Genomic DNA, 27,698 nt, shown 5'->3' with positions numbered 1-27,698 from the left:
CAGTTACTTAAAACATAAACGCTTTAATCTGAAGTCACGTCTGAATGACTTTAAGACAAGTGTAGCTCTCTCTCTTTCCAGCGGATCCACAAACACAAACATTGAACATCCAGACAGCCAGTCACACAAATGCAACACGAAGCATTAGTCAAGTAAAAAGTTCAGACTGAGTTTCTCTACCACACTGCCACGAACATCCAACACAAAGACTATCACCTGTACATTATTCCTGTTGCTAACATTCTGCACCTGTACATAAAACACAGAAAATCACTTTTTCTCTTTACATTTTCCTCTTGGCACTTTATATTAATATTTTATTCAAAAGCTTAAATCACGGTGAACCCCCTGGCTGTTCTGTTAAAGTCTTTTGGTTCCTCTTCTTTCCCTTTCCGCCCGATCAAACCCATTTCGAAAACGGTGGAGATCTTCGTCACCGGCCTCGACGCCGCCTCCTTCAGCTTCTTGGCGTCGAACTTTGGACTGAACAGCAGCACGGGCAGCCGGTGGGCAAACGAAGGGATCTCGCGCGACTCGTCTTTCTCCACCACCTCCTTCTCCTCCTCGCTTTTGTTCAACTCGATCTGGTGCATGATGTTCTCTTTGGTGGAGAACATCTGGAAGAGGACGGCGTTCCACATCTTTGCCGCCACGGGAGCGTCTTTGGTTTGGTTCTCGTCCTGAGCTGAGTCGGGCTTGTCGGCGGGCTTGTCGGCGGCCTTGTCGGCGGGCTTGTCGGCGGGCTTCTTCTCCTCCACCTTCGCCCCCTCGCTCTGGTCCTGCTTCACGGTCTCCTTCTCAGAGCTCATCTCTGGGAATTTGGGCTCCTCCTGCTCCACCACCATGTGCTTCTTCAGCCGGGACCACCCGCTCAGTTTGGACTTCATTCCCTTTGGTTTTTGTAAGACCTTGAGGAGGGGCTCGGCTGGGAGGGATTCATCGTCTGTCTTCTGGTCTTTTCCTTTCTCTTCCCCTCCCGTCTTAGCAGGTACAGAAGGAGCAGCAGTACTCGGCTTTGCGACAGGAACAGGTTTCATTGGCTCTTTCTTATCTGGGACGTCAGCTTTTATTTGACTCACAGGCTTCTTCTCGGCAGTCTGGACTTTATCTTTGCCCAAAACTGTCCGGACCGCCTTCAGAGGATCCTGATCATCCCCTTTGGGTGGAGGACGTTTGACTTCAGGAGTTTTTGGACTTGGTTTGGCGACTTTTGGGACTGCTGGTTCCACCTTCTTCATCACAGGTGTTTTCACCTCCACTGTTGGCGGTGCAGCCTTTGGTGCTTCTTGGATCACAGTCCTTTCTTGCTTTGCTGCCACCTGACTGGTTACCATGCTTGTCTTTGTTGCTTCTTGAACCACAGTCCTTTCTTGTTTTGCTGCCACCTGACTGGTCACCATGCTGGTCTTTGGTGCTTCTTGAACCACAGTCCTTTCTTGCTTTGCTGTCACCTGACTGGTTACCATGCTGGTCTTTGTTGCTTCTTGAACCACAGTCCTTTCTTGCTTTGCTGTCACCTGACTGGTCACCATGCTGGTCTTTGGTGCTTCTTGAATCACAGTCCTTTCTTGTTTTGCTGCCACCTGACTGGTCACCATGCTGGTCTTTGTTGCTTCTTGGATCACAGTCCTTTCTTGCTTTGCTGCCACCTGACTGGTCACCATGCTGGTCTTTGGTGCTTCTTGAACCACAGTCCTTTCTTGATTTGCTGCAACCTGACTGGTCACCATGCTTGTCTCTTGTGTTCCTGGGGAATCGGATGCTTGTGAAACAATAATCACAGGCACTAAGGGGACGGCGGCAGGCTTCTTATCGGCAACAACTTTGGGGGTTTCTTTGACTTGTGAAACCTCGGCTGTTGTCGGTTCTTGTCTTGGTTTTTCCAAAGCTGCTGATTCCTCTTTTGATGCTTCAACCTCCCCCAGACTGGCGATACCAAACGCCGGAGTGAATGTTTTGATTCCGCCGTAAGCAGCATATTCAGCTGGTGTCAAACCACGATAGGTAGACTTGGTTGTATGAGCCGCTTGAGTTGGGGTTTTAGGTCTCTGAAAGGCGACAGGGGGTACACCGGATGGGGATGTCCCATATGTTGGTGTTTTTGGTCTCTTGAAGCCGGGTGATGTGCTCAAAAGTCTGGACGCCTCGAATGTTGGAGTCTTAGGTCTCTGATAGCCGTAAGGAGTCCCTGCTGGTGTCATTGGCTGAGGTGTGGGAGTGAGAGAGCCAGATGGAGTCGCTGGGATCTTCGCTCTCGTCAGATCCGGCTCTGATTTCGCCTTTGTGATACTTTGTTGAACCGGTTTAGCTGCAGGCTTCAGGTCCAGAAGAATGTCCCCGTTTGGTATTGTTTCTGTAGGCTTTGGCTCGGCACTCAGGGACGCAGAGGAACCACTTTCCAAGGGCACTGTTTTGGGTGTTCTTGACCTCTCTGGCTCAACTGTGATTGGGGACACTGCAAACAAGAGAGGATTAGTTCTTGAGACTTCAAAGACAGGCGTTGCTGCCCGAGTGTGGAAAGCCGGGGTCCTGGGCCGCCCAGCTGAGATTCTTGACTGGAACTCGTACGTTGGTGTCTTGACTCTTGTTTCGGGTGTCGGAGTGGCTCTTTTGAGTTCAGCTGTCGGAGTGGATCTCCTGTTTTCAGACGTTGGAGTGGCTCTTTTGATTTCCAATGTCGGAGTGGCTCTCTTGATTTCAGGTGCTGGAGTCACCGCTGTAATCACCTCTGCTGTCGGTGTAGCACCTCTTCTAGCTTCAATCGTTGGCGTCTTCCTCTGGGGGTCTGAGCCCAGCAGAGGCGGCTGGGTTGTCGGTGTTGTACCTCTTGTTACCTCAGACTCTTGAGCCTCATCTTGCTTTGTTTCTGCTTTACTCTGAGGTGCAGTGCTTCCAATGCTAGTTAATCCAGCTGTGTCGTACACCGGTGGGGTCCTGGAGGTCTCGTAGTAGGACGTGCTCGCCGTGTACAGCCTTATTTGAGGGACCTCGAACATCGGTTTTGGCGATCTGGAAGGTTCTGTTGCTCTGAATGTTGGTCTTGGACTTTTGCATTTGAATGGGGTCAACACAGTGAGCGGACGTATCACAGCTTGAGTCCCCATTGCTTGAAAAGGAGTGGGACCTGGACTAATGGGTTTTGGCTGTGGGGCTCCCACAGCTGTGACAGGTTGTAGACCAGCATGAGTGTCACCATACGTGCCATAAGCTGATACTCTTGGTTCCGGCGCAGGAAAAGGTGGCAGAGTTATTTTGGGCACTGGCGGCAAGGCGACCGGCTCCGGGGTTGGTGAGAGTCCTGAAATGTGAACCGATGCAGAATATGAAGACTGCGCGGCGACATTCTGCGAGTAGGAGTACGACGGCGTGGTCACTGTCTGAGGTGAGAACCTCGCCGTTCCACCGTAAGCTGCACGCTGCGGGTAAGGCGATGCAACATGTTGATACAGCGGCCTGACGGTGAACCGGGGAGGCTGATGGACGTTGTAGAGGCTGAACGGCGCCTCGGGAGTCTTGGGCGGCGTGGAGTGGTCGCTGTGCTCGAGGTCGGGGCTCGCTTCGTTCACCGGGGAGAGGCTTGAGCGGAAGGGTGCGGCGGACTGCGATGCCTGAGCGGAAGCCTTTTTCTTGGCGGATCTCTTGAGGAGCTTCTGAAGCCGGACGTTGTCCTTTCCGGGCTTGGGCAGCAGGGGCGGAGGGTACTGCTGGGAAAGCAGGCCCGGCTGAGTGATAGCACCATAAGCGATAGCCATGAGCGCCTCTGCACCCTGAGGAGAAGAGAACAAAACAAATTATCAATGAGGGAAACTTTTCACTTCTTTTCACAGGAATCTTTGCGACGCCATCTTTTGGGAAACTTGAATTTAAGAGATAATGCAACTAAATAAAGTTTCCATATCTTCTCACACATTAACCATCGCTCTATTTTTTACGAATGACAGTTTAAAAAGAGTAGGAAGAGCTCATGGCACATGTAGAGGACAAAATCAGCATGGTTCATTTTGTCCACAGGGGGCGCCAAAATCAACACGAGCTGGAAGTTCCTTACAGGAGCTTTAACTAGAGCCCCAGTGGTTCAAATAAAATAATTGAAATAGAATAAATAAGTTAAAGCTGCTGTGAGGAACTTTTGGTTTGTATAGATTCTGGCGCCCCCTTGTGGACAACATGATACCTCTTATCTCTTATCCTGTACATGCAAAATTTGTATCTTCAGACAATAACCTTATCCTGTTGTGTTTAACATACAAATATATCACACGGTGTGATTATTTGCCATGAAAATAGACATAACAGGGTGTTTCTAAAGCAAGATGTCAATCATCTGATCTGACACCTACCCCCTCAGAGTGGTTTAAGGCATTAAAAATGACAACAGAGAAGCTATCAGTGTTGTTGTGGATGGTCTTGTTTGCTTTTGAGAGTCATAAAGAGGTATCAGTATCAGTTTCAGTCTGTTTCTCAACCACTTAAAAACTCCTCATAGTGCCTTTAATTAATATGTGTTAATATAGATAAAATGATAAACAGAAAAGGATAGATTAAGAAAATTAAAATAATAAATCAAAAAGGAAGTAATAAAACAATGAATAGTCAAACAAATAAATTCAACTTAAAAAGTTTAGTAAAAAAATTAAATAAAACAGTTAAAAAAGGTGAGGCCACATAAAAGCAAGTCTGTAAAATTGAGTTTTAAAAAGTCTGGTATGAATTTTTTTTAGGTCTCAGGAAAAATAATTGAAGATTTTTGTGGGTTAGCAGCTCTTTTTGTATTTTCAGCAAAAGTGCATTTGTTTACTTTTTGTTACATGTTTCTGACTCACATTGAATAACCTATGATAAATTCTTAGATAACTTCAAATCTGTGATTGTCCTTAAAGCTCCTGTGAGGAATTTTTACTTGGTTTTGAAACTGACTGAAATTAATATTCATGTCTCTTTAATGCCTAAAAAAGAAATCAAGACCTTCAACAAGAGCAGGAAATATTTTTAAAGTCCTCTTTAAGATCTGAAACCACTGGTGGAGGGGGGGTACGAATGACAGTTTAAAAAGAGTAGGAAGAGATTTAATGTTAAGAAACGCTCATGGCACATGTAGAGGACAAAATCAGCATGGTTCATTTTGTCCACAGGGGGCGCCAAAATCAACACGAGCAGGAAGTTCCTTACAGGAGCTTTAACTAGAGCCCCAGTGGTTCAAAGAAAATAATTATAATACAATAAATAAGTTAATAAATAGATTAATATTAATTATATAGATAAAATAATAAGTAGAAAAGGATAGATTCAGAAAATTAAAATAATACATTACAAATGAAATAATAAAAAATTGAATTCAAATTAAAAAGTTCAATACATTTTTTTAAATAAAAAACAGTTAAAAAAGGTAAAACCACATAAAAGCAAGTCTGTAACATTGAGTCTAAGTGGATATTTAAAAAGTCTGGTATGATTTTTTTTTTTAGGTCTCTGTAAAAATAATTGAAGATTTTTGTGGGTTGGCAGCTCTTTTTGTATTTTCAGCAAAAGTGTATTTGTTTACTTTTTGACTCACATTGAATAACCTATGATAAATTCTTAGATACATTCAAATCTTAGTCAAAAACAAGATTATAATAGAATAATTTAATATAACTATTTTATTATAATCAATCAATAATTAAAGGCATTTAAGGACAATAAAGAGTTTTAAGGAGAAGTTGACATTACATCAGAGAAAATACAAAATGATAGATAAAGAACATTAATATAATAAATGAAAAAGGAAATAATAAAACAACAAATAGTCAAATAAATCAATTCAAATTAAGAAATTAAATACAAAATAAAAATTAGACGCTCTCAACAAGGTGAAGCCAAATAAAAGCAAGTCTGTAAAATTGAGTTTTAAGAGGATTTTTAAAAAGTCTGGTATGAATTTTTTGTAGCTCTCTGGAAAAATAAAATTGAAGATTTTTGTGGGTTAGCAGCTCTTTTTGTATTTTCAGCAAAAGTGCATTTGTTTACTTTTTGACTCGCATTTAATAACCTATGATAAATTCTTAGATACATTCAAATCTTAGTCAAAAACAAGATTATAATATAATAATTTAATATAATTATTTTATTATAATCAATCAATAATTAAAGGCATTTAAGGACAATAAAGGGTTTTAAGGAGAAGTTGACATCACATCAGAGAAAACACAAAATGATAGATAAAGAACATTAATATAATAAATGAAAAAGGAAATAATAAAACAACAAATAGTCAAATAAATCAAATCAAATTAAAAAATTAAATAAAAAATAAAAATTAGACGCACTTAAAAAGGTGAAGCCAAATAAAAGCAAGTCTGTAAAATTGAGTTTTTTAAAAAGTTGTTCAAAAATAAATCTTCACACCAACACTCCTTTTCATTGCTCATTAAAGGCCTGACATGTCTCTAATCAAAGTTTTGTTTGTTGCATAATATGAACATATTTAACATTATCTTCTTTATTGTTTTTTCAGATTCATATCCCGGTGATTACTGAGCAGACATCCTGTCTTCATTTAGTCTTCAACCTGAACCTGCAGGAGCATCAGCGTCTGACTGGATCTCTCTGCTGTTGTATTATCTGATGTCCTTTTCTCTCATTGTGTATATATCTGACTGTGAGCTTTAATGTGTTATTCCTCACCACACTGAGTGAGGGAGTCACGTCTCGTCTCCAGCCTTAAGGTCTCTCCGGTCGTGTAATCTGTCCTGCACTTACACTTTGGCTAAAGAACAATCTGAACTGTTCAAACATGTGTCCAAAATGAAATCTTGTTTATCTGTTACAAAAACCCTTCATCACATGTGATCTGTACAATCAAACTTCACTCTGTTTGTTTTTAGTGTCATGTCCTCCGCTGTGTCTCTGTACCTCTCAGATTCTCTCTGTTATAACCCTTTTTTCTGGAATAAATTAAAATAATTTTCTAATTTTGCTGATTTTGCTTTTATTTATAAAATTATGAAAACACCAATACTTGAAAAAGCACAATTTTAAATATTTTTTGACTTGACATTTTTGCAGAAAATTTGCTTGTCAGAACCTAACCAGTAAATCAGCTGATCTGTTGAGTCGACAGTCCTGATCCCCAGAGGATGATCCTTATAAAAGTTTAGGTAAGCTTGTGTACTCTCCTGTAGCAACACCATCACACAAGAGTTTTTCTTTGCTGTTAAAGTGAAATAAAGATTACATTTCTTGATCATACTCCACAGAGGATGAACCATTTGTATTAAAGGTGACATATATTGCTCTTTTTCATCAACATATATTGGTCTAAGAGGTCCCCAAAACATGTCTTTAAAGTTTATGCTCATAAAAACACTTTGAAATCAGATTCTGGTCTGCCTGAAAAACCCTCTTTTTCAGCCCTGCTCAGAACAGGCTGTTTTCTGTGTCTGTGCCTTTAAATGAGAATGAGCTCTCTGACCACGCCCCCTCAGGAAGTGGGTGTGGCCTCAGCTCTCCAGCACATTGATGTTTACATGTTGGCTGAATATACACGGCTGCTCACAGACCCGCGTTACTTCAACCCTCTGAATCTGATCCAGAATCTGATCCTGACGGAGAGGCGCCTGCAGCAGGACCTTTCTGAACCATTGGTCACAGATTTAGTGTTTCTTGTTGTTTTATTTGTCAGTATGTCGACGTGTGTCTTGGTATATAGCGACGAACATGTAGCTATGTGGCTATGCTAACTAGCGCTAGCACTTTTTCCCATGATAAATAAAAATCATCCACTAGATCTTCAAATCTGCAGACGTGGGGAGTCAAAGCGACCTTTGTGTTTATTAAGACAGCCTACAACTAGCATGCCTCCCTCCTAAGCTCCTTGTTAGCACACATGTGTGCAGGGAATGAAAAACGGAGGAGGGGTTGAGTTGTATTTTATACAGTCTATGGGCTGAACAAGCTCCGAGCTCTGACTTCCTGTTACAGACCGGATGGCGTTGTGACGTATGAAAAACACTGAAAACTGAAACGGCTGGTTTCAGCACACATTTACAGAAAGGTGGAGAAATCAGAACAGGGGCAGAATGGAGTCTTTGACTTGTCAGGGGGTTTGTAGACAGGGACACAGATTTCAGGGAGAGAACCATTAAAAAGTCCATTTTGCATGATATGTCACCTTTAAAATGTCTAGTAGGAAGTCGGACATAGAAAAGTTCTGATAGGTTTCTATTCAAGTCAATGTGTTAACTTCCTCTGGATCCGTTGCGTTCCGGCAGATCTGAGCCCTCCGGATCAGATACACAAGACTTCTATTTCTGCTGGAGTCAACAGGTCAGAGGTTTTCAGAGGACCATGAAGACAACATGGATGAGGAGAGGAGGAGGAGGAGGAGGATCCTTGATTCAGTGATTACCAAGGGGAAACCTCGGTCACATGACTCCAGCTGTCCGGAGGTCCTGCTCTGTGCTGCGTTCTTAAAACACAGCCGGTGGGTGTTGACGGACGAGAGAGACCCGGGTTAGGTCTCTCATAACTTTTATTTAGCGTGCTTTATAAAGAGAGGTCAAATATGGACCAGAGACGACTACAGTGACCTATAATACACAATTACATTTAAAACAAGCTAATGCTAATTTGACAATATAGGAAGTTTTGATCAGGCAGAAGAAGTCTGCAAACATTTCTCTTTATCTTACACTTCTATATAAAGAACAGATTTAAAATTAAATATTAAAGCTTTAAAAAGTGTAAATCCACGTACAGCATGTAACCCAAACTCCACACAGATATATTTACAACAACTTTTTTTCTGTTAGCTGTTATAAAAAGCGAGATATAATTGCTTCAAGCTGCAAAACAAACAGGAGAATGAAGGTGATCTCTTCCTGGATGATGTTACCGCCTCACAGCTGATCCTTGGCCTAATTTTAGAGAGGCGTTTAGCCAATCAGCTGCCTCCCCTTTTTTAAGACTCCCTGCTTTTTACAGTCTGCATCACTTTCCTGAAAACAATAAATCAGAGCGCTGTGAAGCGGATCAGACGAGGTGTCTGTAACTGGAGCTGGGTATCAGACACAAACGGCGTGTAACTGGAGAACAGGAAATAAAAGTGTGAAAACTGGGATCACTTTTGGCGTCAACTGTTGTATTAAATGTGTTCCTTTCATTTATAACAACATTGCATTGCTATTTTCATGTAGGCACCACAGATATTCCCAGGGCCCTACAAGTGTTGGAGTTCAGTGTAGAGTTTAAGAAAGGTCAAAGGTCATGAAAGTCATATAACTCATCCTCTGGGGAACTCAAATCTGATTATATATTCAAGGAATTCAGCCTGTTTTTGTTTCATCATCTTATTTCTGATAACAACTTTGTACTAAATATGACACTTGAGGACAGGTAAGTAGTTCAACAACATCTTCAGGGTTCATCCTCTGGTGACCATGAATACAACAGCAAATGTATTTTAAAAAATGGTGTTAGTTATGCAGATGATAAAACAAAAAAATTGATATCTTTTGCAAAAAAATGTAGTGCTAATTTTGGCGCCTAAAGTCAGGGTAGCAATTTAATTACATCATCAGGGTTCATCCTCTGAGGACCACGGATTGTACAACAGATTTAAGATTTAAATGAAGAAAGAAACTTGTCAAATCAAAGACCAGTCAGAGATTTTGATATCTTCTAAAATGTAGTGCTAACTTTGGCACCTGCAGTAAGAGTGGTGATCGAATTAAGCAGTGTGAGTTCATCCCCTGGGGACCATGAATATACCAGCAAATGTATTTTATGAAATGGTGTTAGTTATGTAGATAATAAAACAACATTTTTTATATCTTTGGCAAAATACATAGTGCTCATTATGGCGCCTAAAGTCAGGGTAGCAATTTAATTACATCATCAGGGTCCATCCTCTGAGGACCATGAATTGTACAACCGATTTAAATAAAAAGAAGAACTGGTCAAATCAAAACCCAGTTAGATATTTTTATATATTTTAAAATGCTAATTATGGCACCTAAAGTCAGGGTAGTGATTGAATTAAACAGTGTGAGTTCATCCCCTGGGGACCATGAATATACCAGCAAATTAGTGGAAAACTGCATTTTGTTGTGCAAATGCTTAAAGAAAGATTTTTTATTCGTTTTGCATAAAACGTAGTGCTTATTATGCAACTGAGTTCAGGGGAGTAAATTATTAACATCTTCAGGGTCCATCTTCCGAGGACCATGAATAGAACAGCAAATAATAGTATATTCAGGTTTTCTTTGAGGAGATGCTGAAATCTAACATTTTTCAAACAAATTTATCCTTTTAGGAGGAATATGACAATATATTCAAGAAATTCAGCCTGTTTTTGTTTCATCCTCTTGAAACTGAAAATGTTGTACTAATTATGGCACCCGAGGACAGGTATGTAGTTCAACAATATCATCAGGGTTCACCCTCTGGGAACCATGAGCATTCGAACAAGACCCATGAAAGTCCAGTGGTGGTTGTGTAGGTGCGGATTTTTAAATGGGAATATGTATTGCATTAGAATAGAGCTTGATAATCACGCTTAACGTCAGGGTGGTAATCCAATAAGGGTTCATCCTCTGGGGACCATGAATTGTACAACCGATTTAAATAAAAAGTAGAACTGGTCAAATCAAAACCCAGTCAGATATTTTCATATCTTTTAAAATGCCCTGCTAATTATGGCACCTAAAGTCAGGGTAGTGACTGAATTAAACAGTGTGAGTTCATCCCCTGGGGACCATGAATATACCAGCAAATTAGTGGAAAACTGCATTTTGTTGTGCAAATGCTTAAAGAAAGATTTTTTATTCGTTTTGCATAAAACTTAGTGCTTATTATGCAACTGAGGTCAGGGGAGTAAATTATTAACATCTTCAGGGTCCATCCTCCTAGGACCATGAATAGAACAGCAAATTATAGTATATTCAGGTGTTCTTTAAAGAGATGCTGAAATTTAAAATTCTCATCTTTCTTGCTTTGAAATCAGAGCTGATCATAGGGCCTGAGGACAGGGCAGTGATTCAACAATGTCATTTGGAATCAACCTCTGGGAACCATGAACACATAAAGCATATTTCATGACAATCTGCTGTTGGATGTGTTGATGCTGGAATCCTTGATTTTGACATTTTTGCAAAAATATAAGAGCTGACCAAAGGTGATTGTGACAGAAATGTAATTCAAAACATCATAATGGTTCACCATCTGGGAACCATGAGCATTTAAAGCAAATCCATTAAAATCTGGGGATGCATATGTAGGTGCTGATTTGTAAATGGGAATATTTATTGCATTAGAATAGAGCTTGATAATCACGCTTAACGTCAGGGTGGTAATCCAATAAGGGTTCATCCTCTGGGGACCAAGATTATATTAAGCAATTTCAAGAACCATCATGTGTAGATTTGGAAATGCTGAAATCTAGATTCTGTTATTACTTGCATACAAGATAGAACTGATCATGGTGCTTGAGAATAAGGAAGTTGTTTAACAACATCATTTGGGTTCACCCTCTGGGAACCATGAACATGTAGAGCGACGTAGACAGCCGGCGGCAGCTACTTGTTCTTAAATGTTTGCTAACTTTTGAACCGCTAATCCGATCAACAAGCTTTAAAAACTCAGTGACAGCGGACATTCTCAGCTTTCCATTGAGACCACACTTGTCTCACTCTGCACATTCAAAATAAATTCAAGGGAGTCTGGCGCCCCCAAAGATGGTCTTTAAGGATTAAAGCAAATCCTTGAAAGTCTTATTGTGGTTTTGTAGAAGCTGAAAACGATATTTTTGATGTTTTTTGCAGAAAAAAAAAGTCATAATTCAGTGGCATTATTTGGGTTCATCCTCTGGGAGTAAGTTCTGTAATAAATGTAGTAAAATGTGTTGATATATCTCTCTCTGAATCAAAGGACTGACCAGTACCTCCCTCCTAAACTTTAGAGGTTACCTCGTGTGTACCCTGACATTTGTTTACAGATAGCTTTCCCTGGATCATCCAATCAGGATGTAGGGATTTGGAGGCTTACTGAACCGAGGTCGCAGTTTACAGGCTGGTCTTTATTTTGCAGATTTGTCGCGTCAGGATCCTCTCATGTCTCCTCCCAAATAAACACACACACACACACACACACACACACACACACACACACACACACACACACACACACACACACACACACACACACACACACACACACACACACACACACACACACACACACAGCCGTGTATAAATATCTGCTGAAGGGTGAAAGTGAATGCAGAGCATCTGACCCCGTGACATCACTGTCCAATGACACTGGATAGGGCCTCACTAATGTGTTGTCACTGAGAATAGCCAATCACAGGAGAGGATGAGAACACTGTATTACCTCTGGTAACCATGAATACAACACGTATGTATTTTTTAAAAATGGTGTTAGTTATGTAAATGATAAAACAAAGATTTTGATATCATAAAAAAATGTGGTGCTAATGTTGGCGCCTGAAGTAAAGCAATTTAATGACATCATCAGGGTTCATCCTCTGAAGACCATGAATATTACAGCAAATCTAAATTAAAAATAAGAACTGGTCAAATCAAATACCAGTCAGAGATTTTGATATATTTTAAAATGTAGTGCTAATTATGGAACCTAAATTTAGGGTAGTGGTTAAATTAAACAGTTTGAGTTCATCCCCTGGGGACCATGAATATACCAGCAATTTAGTGGAAAACTGCTCTTTGTTGTGCAAATGCTAAACAAAGATATTTGATTTAATTTGCATCAAACGTAGTGCTAATTATGTGACTGAGATCAGGGGAGTAGTTTAATCACATCTTCATGGTCCATCCTCTGACGACCATGAATAGTACAGCAAATTTCAGTACATTCAGGTGTTCTTTGAGGAGATGCTGAAATTTAAAATTCTGATCTTTCTTGCTTAGAAATCCTCAGCTGATCATATAGCCTGAGGACAGGGCAGTGATTCAACAATATCATTTGGAATCAACCTCTGGGAACCACGAACACATACATCATATTTCATGACGTTCTAGTGTTCCATGTGTTGTTCTTTTTAATGCTTGGTTGTTTTCAGTTTCCTTGTCTAGCCCTCCTGTTATGTTGTGGGTCAATTTGACCCATTTTGAAGTTGAAAAATGTTAAAAGTATTGTTTCGGTATGAAACTTCTTCTGCTTGGCTTAATTAGCGTAATCAGCATATAGAATAATTTATCAACATCACTTCATAAAAATCTAAGTCATGTGAAACTATTGTTTTTACATTTAGGGCTTTCCAATGTACATTAAAAAAATGTTAACATGAATTTTAATAAAAAATCAAGTGAGTTATCCTCATTGAACCATGATCTGTGAGAATTAAAGAACACCAATGCACTAAATATTAATTTAAATTGTTAGTAATGGAGTTAATAATGAGATTTAAAAAAAAATGTATTGGGATTTTTTTTGGTTCTGTCACTTTTGGATCATTAAATAAGCCCCGGGTCAAATTGACCCAGGAACATTATTGCTGTCCCTAATAAACGAACAGAACAGGAGGGTTAGATTTGATCTCCTGTTACCTTGTTGTTCAAATGAATCATGTATTTGAATAAAGAAACGCCTGCTACCAGCGGCAGGCAGAGGTGTCAAGTAATTAAGAACAAATACTTTGTTACCTTACTTAAGTAGAAATTTTGGATATCTATACTTTACTGGAGTAATTATTTTTCAGCTGACTTTTTACTTCTACTCCTAACATTTTAAAGGTGACATATCATGCAAAATTGACTTTTTAATGGTTCTCTACCTGAAATCTGTGTCCCTGTCTACAAACCCCCTGAAAAGTAAAAGACTCCATTCTGCCCCTGTTCTGATTTCTCCACCTTTCTGTAAATGTGTGCTGAAACCAGCCGTTTCAGTTTTCAGTGTTTTTCATACGTCACAACGCCATCCGGTCTGAAACAGGAAGTCAGAGCTCGGAGCTTGTTCAGCCCATAGACTGTATAAAATACAACTCAACCCCTCCTCCGTTTTTCATTCCCTGCACACATGTGTGCTAACAAGGAGCTTAGGAGGGAGGCATGCTAGTTGTAGGCTGTCTTAATAAACACAAAGGTCGGTTTGACTCCCCACGTCTGCAGATTTGAAGATCTAGAGGATGATTTTTATTTGTCATGGAGAAGTGCTAGCGCTAGTTAGCATAGCTACATAGCTACATGTCGTAACTGTAGCTGTGTACCAAGACACACGTCGACATGCTGACAAATAAAATAACAAGAAACACTAAATCTGTGACCAATGGTTCAGAAAGGTCCTGCTGCCTTTCTGGTAGAGGTCGGTTTGACTCCACACGTCTGCAGATTTGAAGATCTAGTGGATGATTTTTATTTATCATGGATTAGTGCTAGCGCTAGTTAGCATAGCCACATAGCTACATGTTGGTAGCTGTGTACCAAGACACACGTTGACATGCTGACAAATAAAACAACAAGAAACACTAAATCTGTGACCAATGGTTCAGAAAGGTCCTGCTACAGGCGCCTCTCCGTCAGGATCAGATTCTGGATCAGATTCAGAGGGTTGAAGTAACGCGGGTCTGTGAGCAGCCGTGTATATTCAGCCAACATGTAAACATTAGATCAACGTGCCGGACAGCCGAGGCCACACCCACTTCCTGAGGGGGCGTGGTCAGAGAGAAAACAGCCTGTTCTGAGCAGGACTGAAGAAGAGGGCTTTTCAGGCAGACCAGAATCTGATTTCAAAGTGTTTTTTTGAGCATAAACTTTAAAGACATGTTTTGGGGACCTCTTAGACCAATATATGTTGATGAAAAGAGTGTAATATGTCACCTTTAAAATAGCCTCTTTACTCTTATTTCATTCCGGCTTGTCATCTTTAAAAAAATAAAAACATATCCAGATAAATCGCATCATGCAGATAGAGGCCAAGTTTCTTACTTGTTACATTAATGTTTGTGTTGTGATTGTGTCTTAATAAAGTAATCAAACATTTTGGCTAGCCTAGATTAGCTTGAAGCGGTCTAGCCTTCGTGTTGAGTAAGACCCCTTTGGGTCAACACCAGCAGTTCCAGGTCTTGAATGTGTGTGGGTGCTAGATGCTTGGATGTACATTTACATTCCAATAAAGACTATTGATAACAAATCTGTGAAGTTTGACTTTTTTGCACCATTACAAGACTTAAAGGCAACGAGTCATCATATCCTCTGCTGCATGAAACATGTTCATGCTCAGTAGGACACATATATGTTCTTTAATGTGTTTGCATTGTATGAAAATGAGTTTATTTTCAATGGGTATGAATGCGCCTGAACATTAACATACTAATATAACATTAGAGTCATTATGGTCTTTAGAAACATGTTGTTTTGGGAGGAAGGGTAGGTCAGTGTTTTTCAACCTTTTTTGAGCCAAGGCACATTTCATACATTAAAAAAATCCTGAGTCACACCACCAACCAGAAGTTTTACAAAATGTTTGTATGGGACTATAATCCCCTGGTGATATGGTGATGTAAATGTGTGTCATCTGCATAGCTGTGGTATTTTATTTTGTTGTTTCTTATTATCTGACCTAAGGGGAGCATGTAGATGTTGAATAGCAGAGGCCCCAGAATGGATCCCTGAGGTACTCCACATACGATTTTCATCCGCTCAGATGTGTATTTACCTATGGACACAAAATAGTCCCGGTCATTTAAATAGGACTTAAGCCAATTTAGTACTGCACCAGAGAGTCCCACCCAGCCAAGGCACATTTCATACATTAAAAAAATCCTGAGTCACACCACCAACCAGAAGTTTTACAAAATGACACATTTAGTCTCTCAATATATGAATCTATTTATCTGAGGGAGAGACTTCAGCTACTTCTTTAACTGCGTCAAGCATCTCATGTAGCATGTAGCATATAGCTTGTGCAGGTAGTGTTAATGTCTCTGCCACAGTGTGTGGCTTTGTTGATTTGGCTACGAGTTCAGCTACTCAGTATCTAGCTCTGTGAGCTCTCAGACACTGTTGTAGTTTTTCTCATAAAAGTTGCCTTTTCCACCTCCCATATGGAACAGGAAGCCAGTGTAGAGATCTAACACCTGGAGGGATGTGGTCTACTTTGTTGGTCCTTGTTAGGACTCGAGCAGCAGCATTCTGTATGAGCTGCAGGCGTCTCATGGACTTTTTAGGGAGTCCTGTAAAGACCCCGTTACAGTAGTCCAGTCTGCTAAAGATAAATGCATGGAGGAGTTTTTCTGCATCCTGCTGAGACATGAGTCCTTTAATCCTTGATATATTCTGAAGGTGACAGTAGGCTGACTTTGTAATGGTCTTAATGTGGCTGCTGAAATGAAGGTCTGAGTCTAAGACTACACCAAGGTTTCTGGCTTGGTTTGAACATTTCATCTGTGCAGATTGGAGCTGAGCAGTGACCTTTAACCTTTCTTCCTCCAAAAACAATCATTTCAGTTTTTTCTTTGTTTAACTGAAGAAAGTTCTGTCTCTCGTCCAGTCATTGATTTGTTCGATGCATGTACTCAGTGTTTGTATGGGACTATAATCCCCTGGTGATATGGTGATGTAAATGTGTGTGTCATCTGCATAGCTGTGGTATTTTATTTTGTTGTTTCTTATTATCTGACCTAAGGGGAGCATGTAGATGTTGAATAGCAGAGGCCCCAGAATGGATCCCTGAGGTACTCCACATACGATTTTCATCCGCTCAGATGTGTATATTTTTCACCAGAACTGAAACCAGAACTTTTACACTTTTACTGAGTAAACATTTGAGTTGATACTTTACTTCTAGTGAAGTCTTTTTAAACCCTAGTGTCTAAACTTCTACCTGAGTAATGAATGTGAATAAATAAAATAAAAGCTTAACTAAAACAGGTAGAAACCTCGGGTAGGCCCGGACTCATAGGTAGACCGCCACCTGTTGTAACTGCAAAAGGACAAGAATTTGGGATCCAAGGAGAGAGGCGATATCATTGAGCACTTTGAGCTTCATCAATTTAAAAATAACACCGTAGCACGAGTGTCACGTAGCATTAATAGCCAATTTGAACTTGAATTACGAGTTGTATTTGTTTACGATAAGCTTTCAGCAGGTTTTGGGTTTCTGAGATCGTGCAGCCCGTACAAAAACAACTGTTTAATATCCTCAGTTTACTATGTGTGTCACCTCGGTGAAATGTAGGCCAGAGCTGGTCGACTTTAAAACCTCCTGTACCCCCCTCCCTGAGCCTGCTGCTCGCCTGACACACGAGAGCCCACTCCTCCTTTTAAGGCTCTGGTAGGCTTGGTATTTGGAGCGCCTTCAGGATGCAGGTTCAAAAGAGGAAAGGGTAATAATAGCCATGTAATAAAAAACCAACCAGGTCCACAATGGCCTCCTCAAGACTATGAATCCGCCCCAAAAAGCCCTTTACCTCCAGTGAGGATTTGAAGATTCAAACAGAAAACAGAGGGAAAACAGAGGAACGTACCAGGTCAAAACTTGTTGCTGGGGTTCAGAGCGCTCCAGGCAGGGTCCCCTTTAAAAGCACAAGACAGAACATGGATGTCAAATATCTAAAGTAGCTTTTCCCGCCTGAAATAACACCAAGAAGAAGCTTTAATGTGAGCACAGTTCAGTCATTGCACTGTAGCCAGGACAGATAAGTGACACGGCAGACAGAGTGTGATTGGAAGCCGCAGGGAGTAGAAACAGCACACGGCTAACACTTAGCTCAGCCTGCTGGTGCTTTAATGTTGCACTAAGGACGACAAAGACACCCTGAGCTCTCCAAACACGTCAGATCCCTGGCTGCCCGAGGCAGGGGGGGATCCTGCGTTCGACAGCAGCTGCCTCCCTCACACATCTAGCTTCCCCGCCGCGCTCTATCTGGAGAATAAAAGGTGTAATTATGTGATGTTTACCTGTGCGACTGCTGCTCGGGGGGCGGCCGGCCGGCTGCTGCCTGCTTGTCCCAGCCCGGAGTGTCAGAGCGGCAGGTTCATGTTGAGCCCAACTCGACCCCCCTTCCTACAAATGGAAGGAACAGACGCCATGGCAGTCCAAAAATAAATGCTGAGCCCTTTGAGCTGCTCAGAGTGACAGCAGCGTCGGCGTGAGAGCACAGCGCAGCGCTCGGCGTAGAGGCCACCGGACCTTAGGTTTCACCGCCCAAGGGCTCTAAAAGTGGGCTCCGGGGGCCACCCAGGGGTCCCTCTAGGATGTGCCAGGGATCACAGGAAGGGGGCTCCACAAGGATTTAATTGAACTCTACAGATGTAGTTATCAATCAGGTGTTCTTATCCAATCAAGGCAGATGGGTATCCACCTAGAGTCAGGTTCTGTTCAAGGTTCCTGACTATCTAAGAAAGTCTGCTCCTCTAAGTGTCTCTAAGATCCAACCTATGATGCAATTTGTTGTCCTCTTGTAAAATAAATTACAAAAAGTATGATTAGACAGGCTCCAATTGATGACTATCCACCGACAGTCAGGTTCTGTTCAAGGTTTCTGCCTATTTTAAGAAGGTTTGCCCCTGTAACTGTCTCCAAGCTTCTACTTATGATGTCTTCTTGTAAAATAGATTCTGAAAAGTATGATTTGGACAGGCTTCAATTGATAACTACCAACCTAAAGTCCGGTTCCATTCAAGGTATCTGCCTATTTTGAGAAGGTATGCCCCTAAAACTGTCTCCAAGCTCCTACATATCATGCATTTTTTCTCTATTTAGAAATATAGACCACCTAAATGTATTCAAGTTTTCTACCTATTTTAAGAAGGTTTGTCCCTGTAAGTGTCTCCAAGCTCCAACTAATGATGTCTTCTTTTAAATATATCACAAAAAGTATAATTTAGACAGGCTGCAATTGATATCTGTGCACCTGAGGTCAAGTTCTGTTCAAGGTTTCTGCCTATTTTAAGAAAGTTTGCTCCTGTAACGGTCTCCAAACTCAAACTTATATTTTCTTGGAAATATATACCCAAAGGTATAATTTAGACAGACTCCAATTGATAACTTTCCACATAAAGTCAGGTTCTGTTTAAGGTGTCTGCCTGTTTTAACAAGGTCTCCCCTGTAACTGTCTCCAAGCTCCAACTAATGATGTCTCCTTGTAAAATAAATTCTGAAACAGTAGGGTTTAGAAAGGCTCCAATTGATAACTGTGCACCTAAAGTCCGGTTCCATTCAAGGTATCTGCCTATTTTGAGAAGGTTTGCCCCTAAAACTGTCTCCAGGCTCCTACTTATCATGCATTTTTTGTCTATTTGGAAATATATCCCAAAAACTAAGATTTAGACAGGCTCCAATTTTTTACTTTTCACTTTAAGTCAGGTTCTGTTCAAGGTTTCTACCTATTTTTAGAGGTTTTGTCCCTGCAAGTGTCTCCAAGCTCCAACCTTTGTCTTAATGTTAATTAAATAACAAAAAGTATAATTTAGACTGGCTGCAATTAATATCTATCCACCTTAAGTCAGGTTTTATTCAAGTTTTCTGCCTAATTTAAGAAAGTTTGCCCCTACAACTGTCTCCAAGCTCTAACTAATGATGTCTTCTTTTAAATATATCACAAAAAGTATAATTTAGACAGGCTACAATTGATATCTGTGCAGCTGAAGTCAAGTTCTGTTCAAGGTTTCTGCCTATTTTAAGAAAGTTTACCCCTGTAACTGTCTCCAAGCTCAAACTTATATTTTCTTGGGAAATATATACCCAAAGGTATAATTTAGACAGGCTCCAATTGATAACTTTCCACATAAAGTCAGGTTCTGTTCAAGTTTTCTACCTATTTTAAGAAGGTTTGTCCCTGTAAGTGTCTCCAAGCTCCAACCTTTGTCTTAATGTTAATTAAATAACAAAAAGTATAATTTAGACTGGCTCCAATTAATATCTATCCACCTAAAGTCAGGTTTTATACAAGTTTTCTGCCTAATTTAAGAAAGTTTGCCCCTACAACTGTCTCCAAGCTCCAACTAATGATGTCTTCTTTTAAATATATCATAAAAGTATAATTTAGACAGGCTGCAATTGATATCTGTGCACCTGAAGTCAGGTTCTGTTCAAGGTTTCTGCCTATTTTAAGAAAGTTTGCTCTTGTAATTGTCTCCAAGCTCAAACTTATATTTTCTTGGGAAATATATACCCAAAGGTATAATTTAGACAGGCTGCAATTGATCACTTTCCAACTTTTAAAGTCTGGTTCTGTTTAAGGTCTCTGCCTATTTTAAGAAAGTTTTCCCCTGCAACTGCCTCTTAGCTCCATCTTATGATGTTTTCTTGTAAAATATATTCCCAAAAGTATAATTTAGACAGGCTCCAATTGATAACTTTCCACATAAAGTCAGGTTCTGTTCAAGGTTTCTGCCTGTTTTTAACAAGGTCTCCCCTGTAACTGTCTCCAAGCTCCAACTAATGATGTCTTCTTGTAAAATAAATTCCGAAACAGTATAGTTTGGAAAGGCTCCAATTGATAACTACCAACCTAAAGTCCGGTTCCATTCAAGGTTTCTGCCTATTTTGAGAAGGTATGCCCCTAAAACTGTCTCCAGGCTCCAACATATCATGCATTTTTTGTCTATTTGGAAATATATCCCAAAAAGTAAGATTTATACAAGCTCCAATTGATAACTTTTCACTTTAAGTCAGGTTCTGTTCAACTTTTCTACCTATTTTAAGAAGGTTTTGTCCCTGCAAGTGTCTCCAAGCTCCTACCTTTGTCTTAATGTTAATTAAATAACAAAAAGTACAATTTAGACTGGCTCCAATTAATATCTATCCACCTTAAGTCAGGTTTTATACAAGTTTTCTGCCTAATTTAAGAAAGTTTGCCCCTATAACTGTCTCCAAGCTCCAACTAATGATGTCTTCTTTTAAATATATCACAAAAAGTATAATTTAGACAGGCTACAATTGATATCTGTGCACCTGAGGTCAAGTTCTGTTCAAGGTTTCTGCCTATTTTAAGAAAGTTTACCCCTGTAACGGTCTCCAAGCTCAAACTTATATTTTCTTGGGAAATATATACCCAAAGGTATAATTTAGACAGGCTCCAATTGATTACTATCAACCTTAAGTCAGGTTCTGTTTAAGGTTTCTGCCTGTTTTTAACAAGGTGCCCCCTGTAACTGTCTCCAAGCTTCTACTTATGATGTCTCCTTGTAAAATAAATTTGAAACAGTATAGTTTGGAAAGGCTCCAATTGATAACTGTGCACCTAAAGTCCGGTTCCATTCAAGGTTTCTGCCTATTTTGAGAAGGTATGCCCCTAAAACTGTCTCCAGGCTCCTACATATCATGCATTTTTTGTCTATTTCGAAATATATCCCAAAAAGTATGATTTAGACAGGCTCCAATTGATAACTTTTCACTTTAAGTCAGGTTCTGTTCAAGTTTTCTGCCTATTTTAAGAAGGGTTTGTCCCTGTAAGTGTCTCCAAGCTCCTACCTTTGTCTTAATGTTAATCAAATAACAAAAAGTATAATTTAGACGGGCTCCAGTTAATATCTATCCACCTTAAGTCAGGTTTTATTCATGTTTTCTGCCTAATTTAAGAAAGTTTGCCCCTACAACTGTCTCCAAGCTCCAACTAATGATGTCTTCTTTTAAATATATCACAAAAAGTATAATTTAGACAGGCTGCAATTGATATCTGTGCACCTGAGGTCAGGTTCTGTTCAAGGTTTCTGCCTATTTTCAGAAGGTTTGCTCTTGTAATTGTCTCCAAACACAAACTTATATTTTCTGGGGAATATATACCCAAAGGTATAATTTAGACAGGCTCCAATTGATAACTTTCCACATAAAGTCAGGTTCTGTTCAAGGTTTCTGCCTGTTTTTAACAAGGTCTCCCCTATAACTGTCTCCAAGCTTCAACTAATGATGTCTTCTTGTAAAATAAATTTGAAACAGTATAGTTTGGAAATGCTCCGATTGATAACTGTGCACCTAAAGTCCGGTTCCATTCAAGGTTTCTGCCTATTTTGAGAAGGTATGCCCCTAAAACTGTCTCCAGGCTCCTACTTATCATGCATTTTTTGTCTATTTGGAAATACATCCCAAAAAGTATAATTTAGACAGGCTCCAATTTTTAACTTTTCACTTTAAGTCAGGTTCTGTTCAAGGTGTCTACCTATTTTTAGAGGTTTTGTCCCTGTAAGTGTCTCCAAGCTCCTACCTTTGTCTTAATGTTAATTAAATAACAAAAAGTATAATTTAGACAGGCTCCAATTAATATCTATCCACCTAAAGTCAGGTTTTATTCATGTTTTCTGCCTAATTTAAAAAAATTTGCCCCTACAACTGTCTCCAAGCTCCAACTAATGATGTCTTCTTTTAAATATATCACAAAAAGTATAATTTAGACAGGCTACAATTGATATCTGTGCACCTGAGGTCAAGTTCTGTTCAAGGTTTCTGCCTATTTTAAGAAAGTTTGCTCTTGTAATTGTCTCCAAGCTCAAACTTATATTTTCTTGGGAAATATATACCCAAAGGTATAATTTAGACAGGCTCCAATTGATCACTTTCCACCTTTTAAAGTCAGGTTCTGTTTAAGGTCTCTGCCTATTTTAAGAAAGTTTTCCCCTGCAACTGCCTCTAAGCTCCATCTTATGATGTTTTCTTGTAAAATCCATTCGAAAAAGTATGATTAGACAGGCTCCAGTTGATAACTATCCACCTGAATTCAGGTTCTGTTCAAGGTTTCTGCCTATTTTAAGAAGGTTTGCCCTTATAACTGTCTCCAAACTCCTACTTTGATGTCTTCTTGTAAAATATAGTCCCAAAAGTATGGTTTAGAAAGGCTCCATTTGATGGCTATCCACCTGAAGTCAGGTTCTGTTCAAGGTTTCTGCCTATTTTAAGAAGGTTTGCCCCTATAACTGTCTCCAAACTCCTACTTATGATGTTTATTGTAAAATAAATTTGAAACAGTATAGTTTGGAAATGCTCCAATTGATAACAGTGCACCTAAAGTCAGGTTCCATTCAAGGTATCTGCCTATTTTAAGACAGTTTGCCCCTATAACTGTCTCCAAACTCCTACTTTGATGTCTTCTTGTAAAATATTGTCCCAAAAGTATAGTTTAGAAAGGCTCCATTTGATGGCTATCCACCTAAAGTCAGGTTCTGTTCAAGGTTTCTACCTATTTTAAGAAAGTGTGCCCTTGCAGTTGTCTTCAAGTTCTTGCTGGTAGTGTGTAGTTGCGTCTGTTGTCTTTTTGTAACTTTAATTTTAATGAGTTTTGTCTTTAGTGGCTCTTTTTAAAAAGTGAATTGACTGAACATGAATTATTGACTTCTGGCGCTGCCATCAGAGTACATTATGGACACTATCACATGCAATGTTATAATTCCTCTCTATGCTTTGTTCTGTATTGTGTGCACTTTCATTTTTTTTAATTGTGCTGTATTAGATTTATTTTTAAATGCAATGTTTTCTTTTAACAGTAGGAAATATCATGTTCATTATCATTCATCAACAAATTCACAGAAAAAACAAGAGGACTAAAAACACTGGAACACAGAACACAGGGTACACAGAGTAATCAACACAGGTGTGAACACAGGACACAGGTGAGACTAATGAGGGGAATCACTAAAGAGGGAAACACACAAGGACATGACATAAAACTAAACTGGAGACACAAGGACTCAGAACTACAAAATAAAACTAAACACACAAAAGAGCCAAAGGATAACTGACACAGAATAAACACAGGGAGGAACCAAGGCATGAAACACAAGGAACAAACTGAACTAACCAAACCATGACATCTGTAAAGTTTCATGAGATAACTTTTGTCATGATTTAGGGCTGAACTGTAAAAATTTAACTGACTGGGCATGAAATATTGACTCCTGGTGCTGTCCAAGGTAGCAGTAGATGAAAATTGCCCATTGTTGTCTGTAATATTGAATTATAATATGTTTTGTTATCATGTGCAATAATAGTTTTCATCATCAGGTTACTGTATGTTCATTATCATTTGCAGAGTAAATGTATAAAGTCCTGCTGCATCCTGCTTATCACCAGGTTAAATACTACTTTTCAACATTAGACTATCATGTGCAATTTTATGTTTATAAATTATGCAACATTGAGTTTCAATATTGGTTATATTAAGTTCAATGTCATGTGCATTGATACTTATCAACTTCAAGCAGTAATATGATGAGTATCATGTGCAATGTTACTCTTTCACCACTAGGCTACGTTACTTTATGTATCATGTGTAAGTATTTTTTAAGGAGGTTGTATTAAGTTAATTTTATTTCAGCATCGGGCTGTATTATGCTCACTTTCGTGTGCAATATTACTTTTTGACATGCATCTATATCATGATAACTATTATTCTTTTTTAGGTTTTGTTTTGTATCATGCACACTTTCAGTTCTTTCAATTAGTTATATTCAGTTCCTTTCCATGTGCAATATTTCCTTCAAACAGGCGGCTCTGTTATATTTAATATCATTAATAATATCATGTGCAATAATATGTCAAGCTACACTATGGTAGCTATCATGTGCAATAATACATTTTTTAATCAGACTCTATTATGTTCATAAAAATGTGCAATAAAAATATTTCAACATCAGGCCATGTTATTGACATTATCATGTGCAATGTTACTTTTCACCATTGTGCTTTGTTTTGTTCAGTATCATGTGCAATATTTCCTTTCACCACTAAGATATATTGTGTTCATTATTATGTGTGCAATATTACTTTATGATGGTCAGTATCATGTGCAACATTCAGTTTCAACATTGAAAACTTAATATTTTTGTATTTCACTGACATTTGATGCTCTTTTGTTTTATTCCTAAGTGTGCATGGTAATGTTGGAGCAGACTGGCAGCTCTATATGATCTTCTCTTATAATGTGATAGATTTTTCAGAGGTTCTAGACGTCCATGCAAGTTGACTGTGAGCATTTTAAGAGTAGTTTACAGAAGGTACAGAGGCTTAAGACGGTGCTAACAACCAAGGATGTTAATTAAGTTCTGAGCCGCCCTGTCAAGGTAGGCTCATGTGGCAACCTCCGGTCTTAAAATATGAAGCCAATGCGGAAGTGTTAATAACTGCAGTTCCTCGAGTGTCCACTAGAGGCTGGCTGCAGAAACACTGGACACCACTTAAACACCCATTCAAAGAAGATGATCTTTACAGCAAAATGCATTTATTATAATAATAATAATAATTTAAGAACTCTAAAGGGATACAAATATTTTAATATATATGTTTTAAAAATATTTAAATTTAGTAAAATAAAATAAATTTCAGGTAAAATCAGGAAAGCCTCTGTGATGAAAGTTATGATACAACACAACGTGATTCAATATGATACAGAATTATAAGACACAATGTAATATACTGAGAAACAAATATGATAAATTATAGTAGGTTAAGATATGAAAATACAATATAAGACAGGATACAGTTTGATAAGATAAAATGAGATAGAATAACATAAAATTAAAATACACGTTATATTATATTATATCATAGAAAATAACAGGATAAATAAGGGCAACAATAAATGAATAAATGAATAAAAAACAATAAAATAAATTATTGAATGAATCAGTTAAAATAAAAAATTAATTAAATTAAATCAAAATAATAATAATAATATATAAATAAATGACCAAAAGACAAATAAACAAATTAATGAATGAATAAGTTTAAAAAAAATGAAAATCAAATTAAATTAAATAATACTAATAATAAAATAAATGAATAAATGACTGAATGAATGAAAATTAAATTGGTTTAAATTAAATTAAATAATAATAAAACAAAAAAATAAATGAACTCCTGAGTTGTCTAATAGAGTCTTATTTACATGACCTTTTGTGACCTCTTGTCAGGTTCAAGGCCCTCAAAGAGGATTTTAGGAGCAACTCAAGGAGCTCAGGTCTTGGGTCTAATTGAGGCAGTAGAAGGGTCCATTATTAAAGAGACGACAGAGTTCCCTCTGAGTAAATGTTAAATCTCGGTCAGTCACTAACTGTTTCTGTGGTTTCTGTAAATGTGGTCCCAACATGAACGGGTCAGCTGTCAGTCTCCAACAGAATCAAACAGGAGGTCTGTGGCCTTTCTGTGACATGGAAACATTTGACACTCCAACATGCGGCGGCCTGAGAGGCTCTCTGTTCTCTCATGTATATGTAGCGCCCCCTGGAGGACGTCAGATGATCCTTTAGGAACCAGGAGAGGGATTAAATAAATATCACACACAAACAGAGATTATCAATCAGGGTAATGAGTTTGCTGAAACTTCAGACGGGGGCTTGGTCAGACTTAGAGCTCAACTAAGAGGCTGTAATAACAGATTAATAACAGATAATAAGAGATTATAACAGATATTTGATATAGAACAGGTGGTTTCCCTGTTCATGTTTGATTTAAATTGAATATATGAGCAAACAATCACTCTGTCTTTAAGTTTTTAAAATGTCCAAAAAGTGAAAATGAATGTCCTCTAACTTGTTTTGTTAAATGTACAGATGAAAATAAAAATACTTTAATTTAACCGACAGAAATGTCAAAATAAAAAAATAATGCACTTTAAGCCTATCAAAAGTTTTTAAAATTAATTAATTAATGTACTATTTATATCACATAACTTTAGGGCAGAGATAAATTTACATTTTTACAATTCAATATAATAAAACAAAAAATTAATTTGCAAAATACACAGAACTTTAAATGTTGACATTTATACCAAACAATCCTTATTTAAAAATGTCTTCAAATTCTTTTGATTTTCTCTAAAGAATTATAAATAAATAAACAAATATTTAAAAAAATTAAATAATACATTAAATAATTAAAATTAAAATACATTAAATTAATATAAAATTAAAAATAAAAATTCTTAATAAATAAAAAAAAAAAAAAAAATAGAGAGATTAACAAACTGATGTATTACACTATTTATTCAATTTTCCTTTTTTTGTCCATGTTTTTGGGCCTTCATTAAGTTTAACTTTCTCACATGAAATTTGAGAATTCTTATTGTCTGATGATGTAGGATTTTAGTAATTTCTATTTATTTATTTTATTTATCTATTTGCATATTTTGTAGGACCTGCATTTGAAAAATGTTAAATATTGTTTTACCAATCTATCCTTTGCCCTTTTGATTGATTAGAAAAAACAAAGATTCAAGGAAAACAGAAATCTCAAGCAAAATATGGATCCGCTTTACAACTTGAACAGACACATTATGTTTGGTTTTGTGTTATAATTTGATAATGTTATATTAATATGACAAACAATACACAGAAAAGTTCACATTTTTAAAAGTTGGATCACTATACAAAAAAAAATCTATAGAAAACTGTGATTTGATCAAACTAAGAAGTTCAGACTGACATTTTCAACTGCTTGTGCATTATTCTCTGCAGATTTCTTTGTTCTTTTTAAATGTTTTTGGGCCTTTGTGGAATAAAATGCTAAATATGATGTCTCACTTCACTGTCTCACAGACGATATACAAGTTTATCTCTGAAAGTCAGAGTTCCTGCAGCCTGGGTTTGATTATATGTGAGATGTAAATCTTGGATCAACTTTCTCAACATGATAAAATCAGGACTGAGCTCAGAGTGTTTGTCACCCTGAGTGTCTCCCCAGCCTCTGATATTCACTCTTTGGGGAGTCTTAATGTTTATTTTGATGATGTTTTCAAATCTGACAGATTTCATTGA

At 38.4% G+C, this 27,698-nt stretch overlaps 2 protein-coding genes across 2 annotated transcripts in view; one reads left to right on the top strand and one right to left on the bottom strand.

Moving 5' to 3' along the window:
- lsp1a (lymphocyte specific protein 1 a) overlaps window positions 1–6,954 on the top strand; it is a 32,131-nt gene extending 25,177 nt beyond the window's left edge. Inside the window, exon 13 of the mRNA XM_034685193.1 lies at window positions 6,494–6,954. Within this exon, the coding sequence (XP_034541084.1) occupies window positions 6,494–6,516 (23 nt within the window). The 3' untranslated portion in view covers window positions 6,517–6,954. The remainder of the gene's footprint in view (window positions 1–6,493) is intronic.
- On the bottom strand, window positions 4–17,970 carry prr33 (proline rich 33). The gene is made up of 3 exons (XM_034684692.1): window positions 17,913–17,970; window positions 17,480–17,527; window positions 4–3,767 (listed from the first exon to the last, which is right to left on the bottom strand). Exon 3 carries the CDS (start codon window positions 3,750–3,752, stop codon window positions 330–332), a length of 3,423 nt encoding a protein of 1,140 aa, XP_034540583.1. The 5' UTR covers window positions 3,753–3,767; window positions 17,480–17,527; window positions 17,913–17,970; the 3' UTR covers window positions 4–329.
- Window positions 17,971–27,698: the final 9,728 nt, after the last annotated feature.

Source organism: Notolabrus celidotus, chromosome 6 (genome assembly GCF_009762535.1).
Source record: "Notolabrus celidotus isolate fNotCel1 chromosome 6, fNotCel1.pri, whole genome shotgun sequence".
Classification (NCBI taxonomy): Eukaryota; Metazoa; Chordata; class Actinopteri; order Labriformes; family Labridae; genus Notolabrus; species Notolabrus celidotus.
Note: the sequence above shows the minus strand (reverse complement) of the source record. Positions and strands in the feature narration are given on the sequence as shown.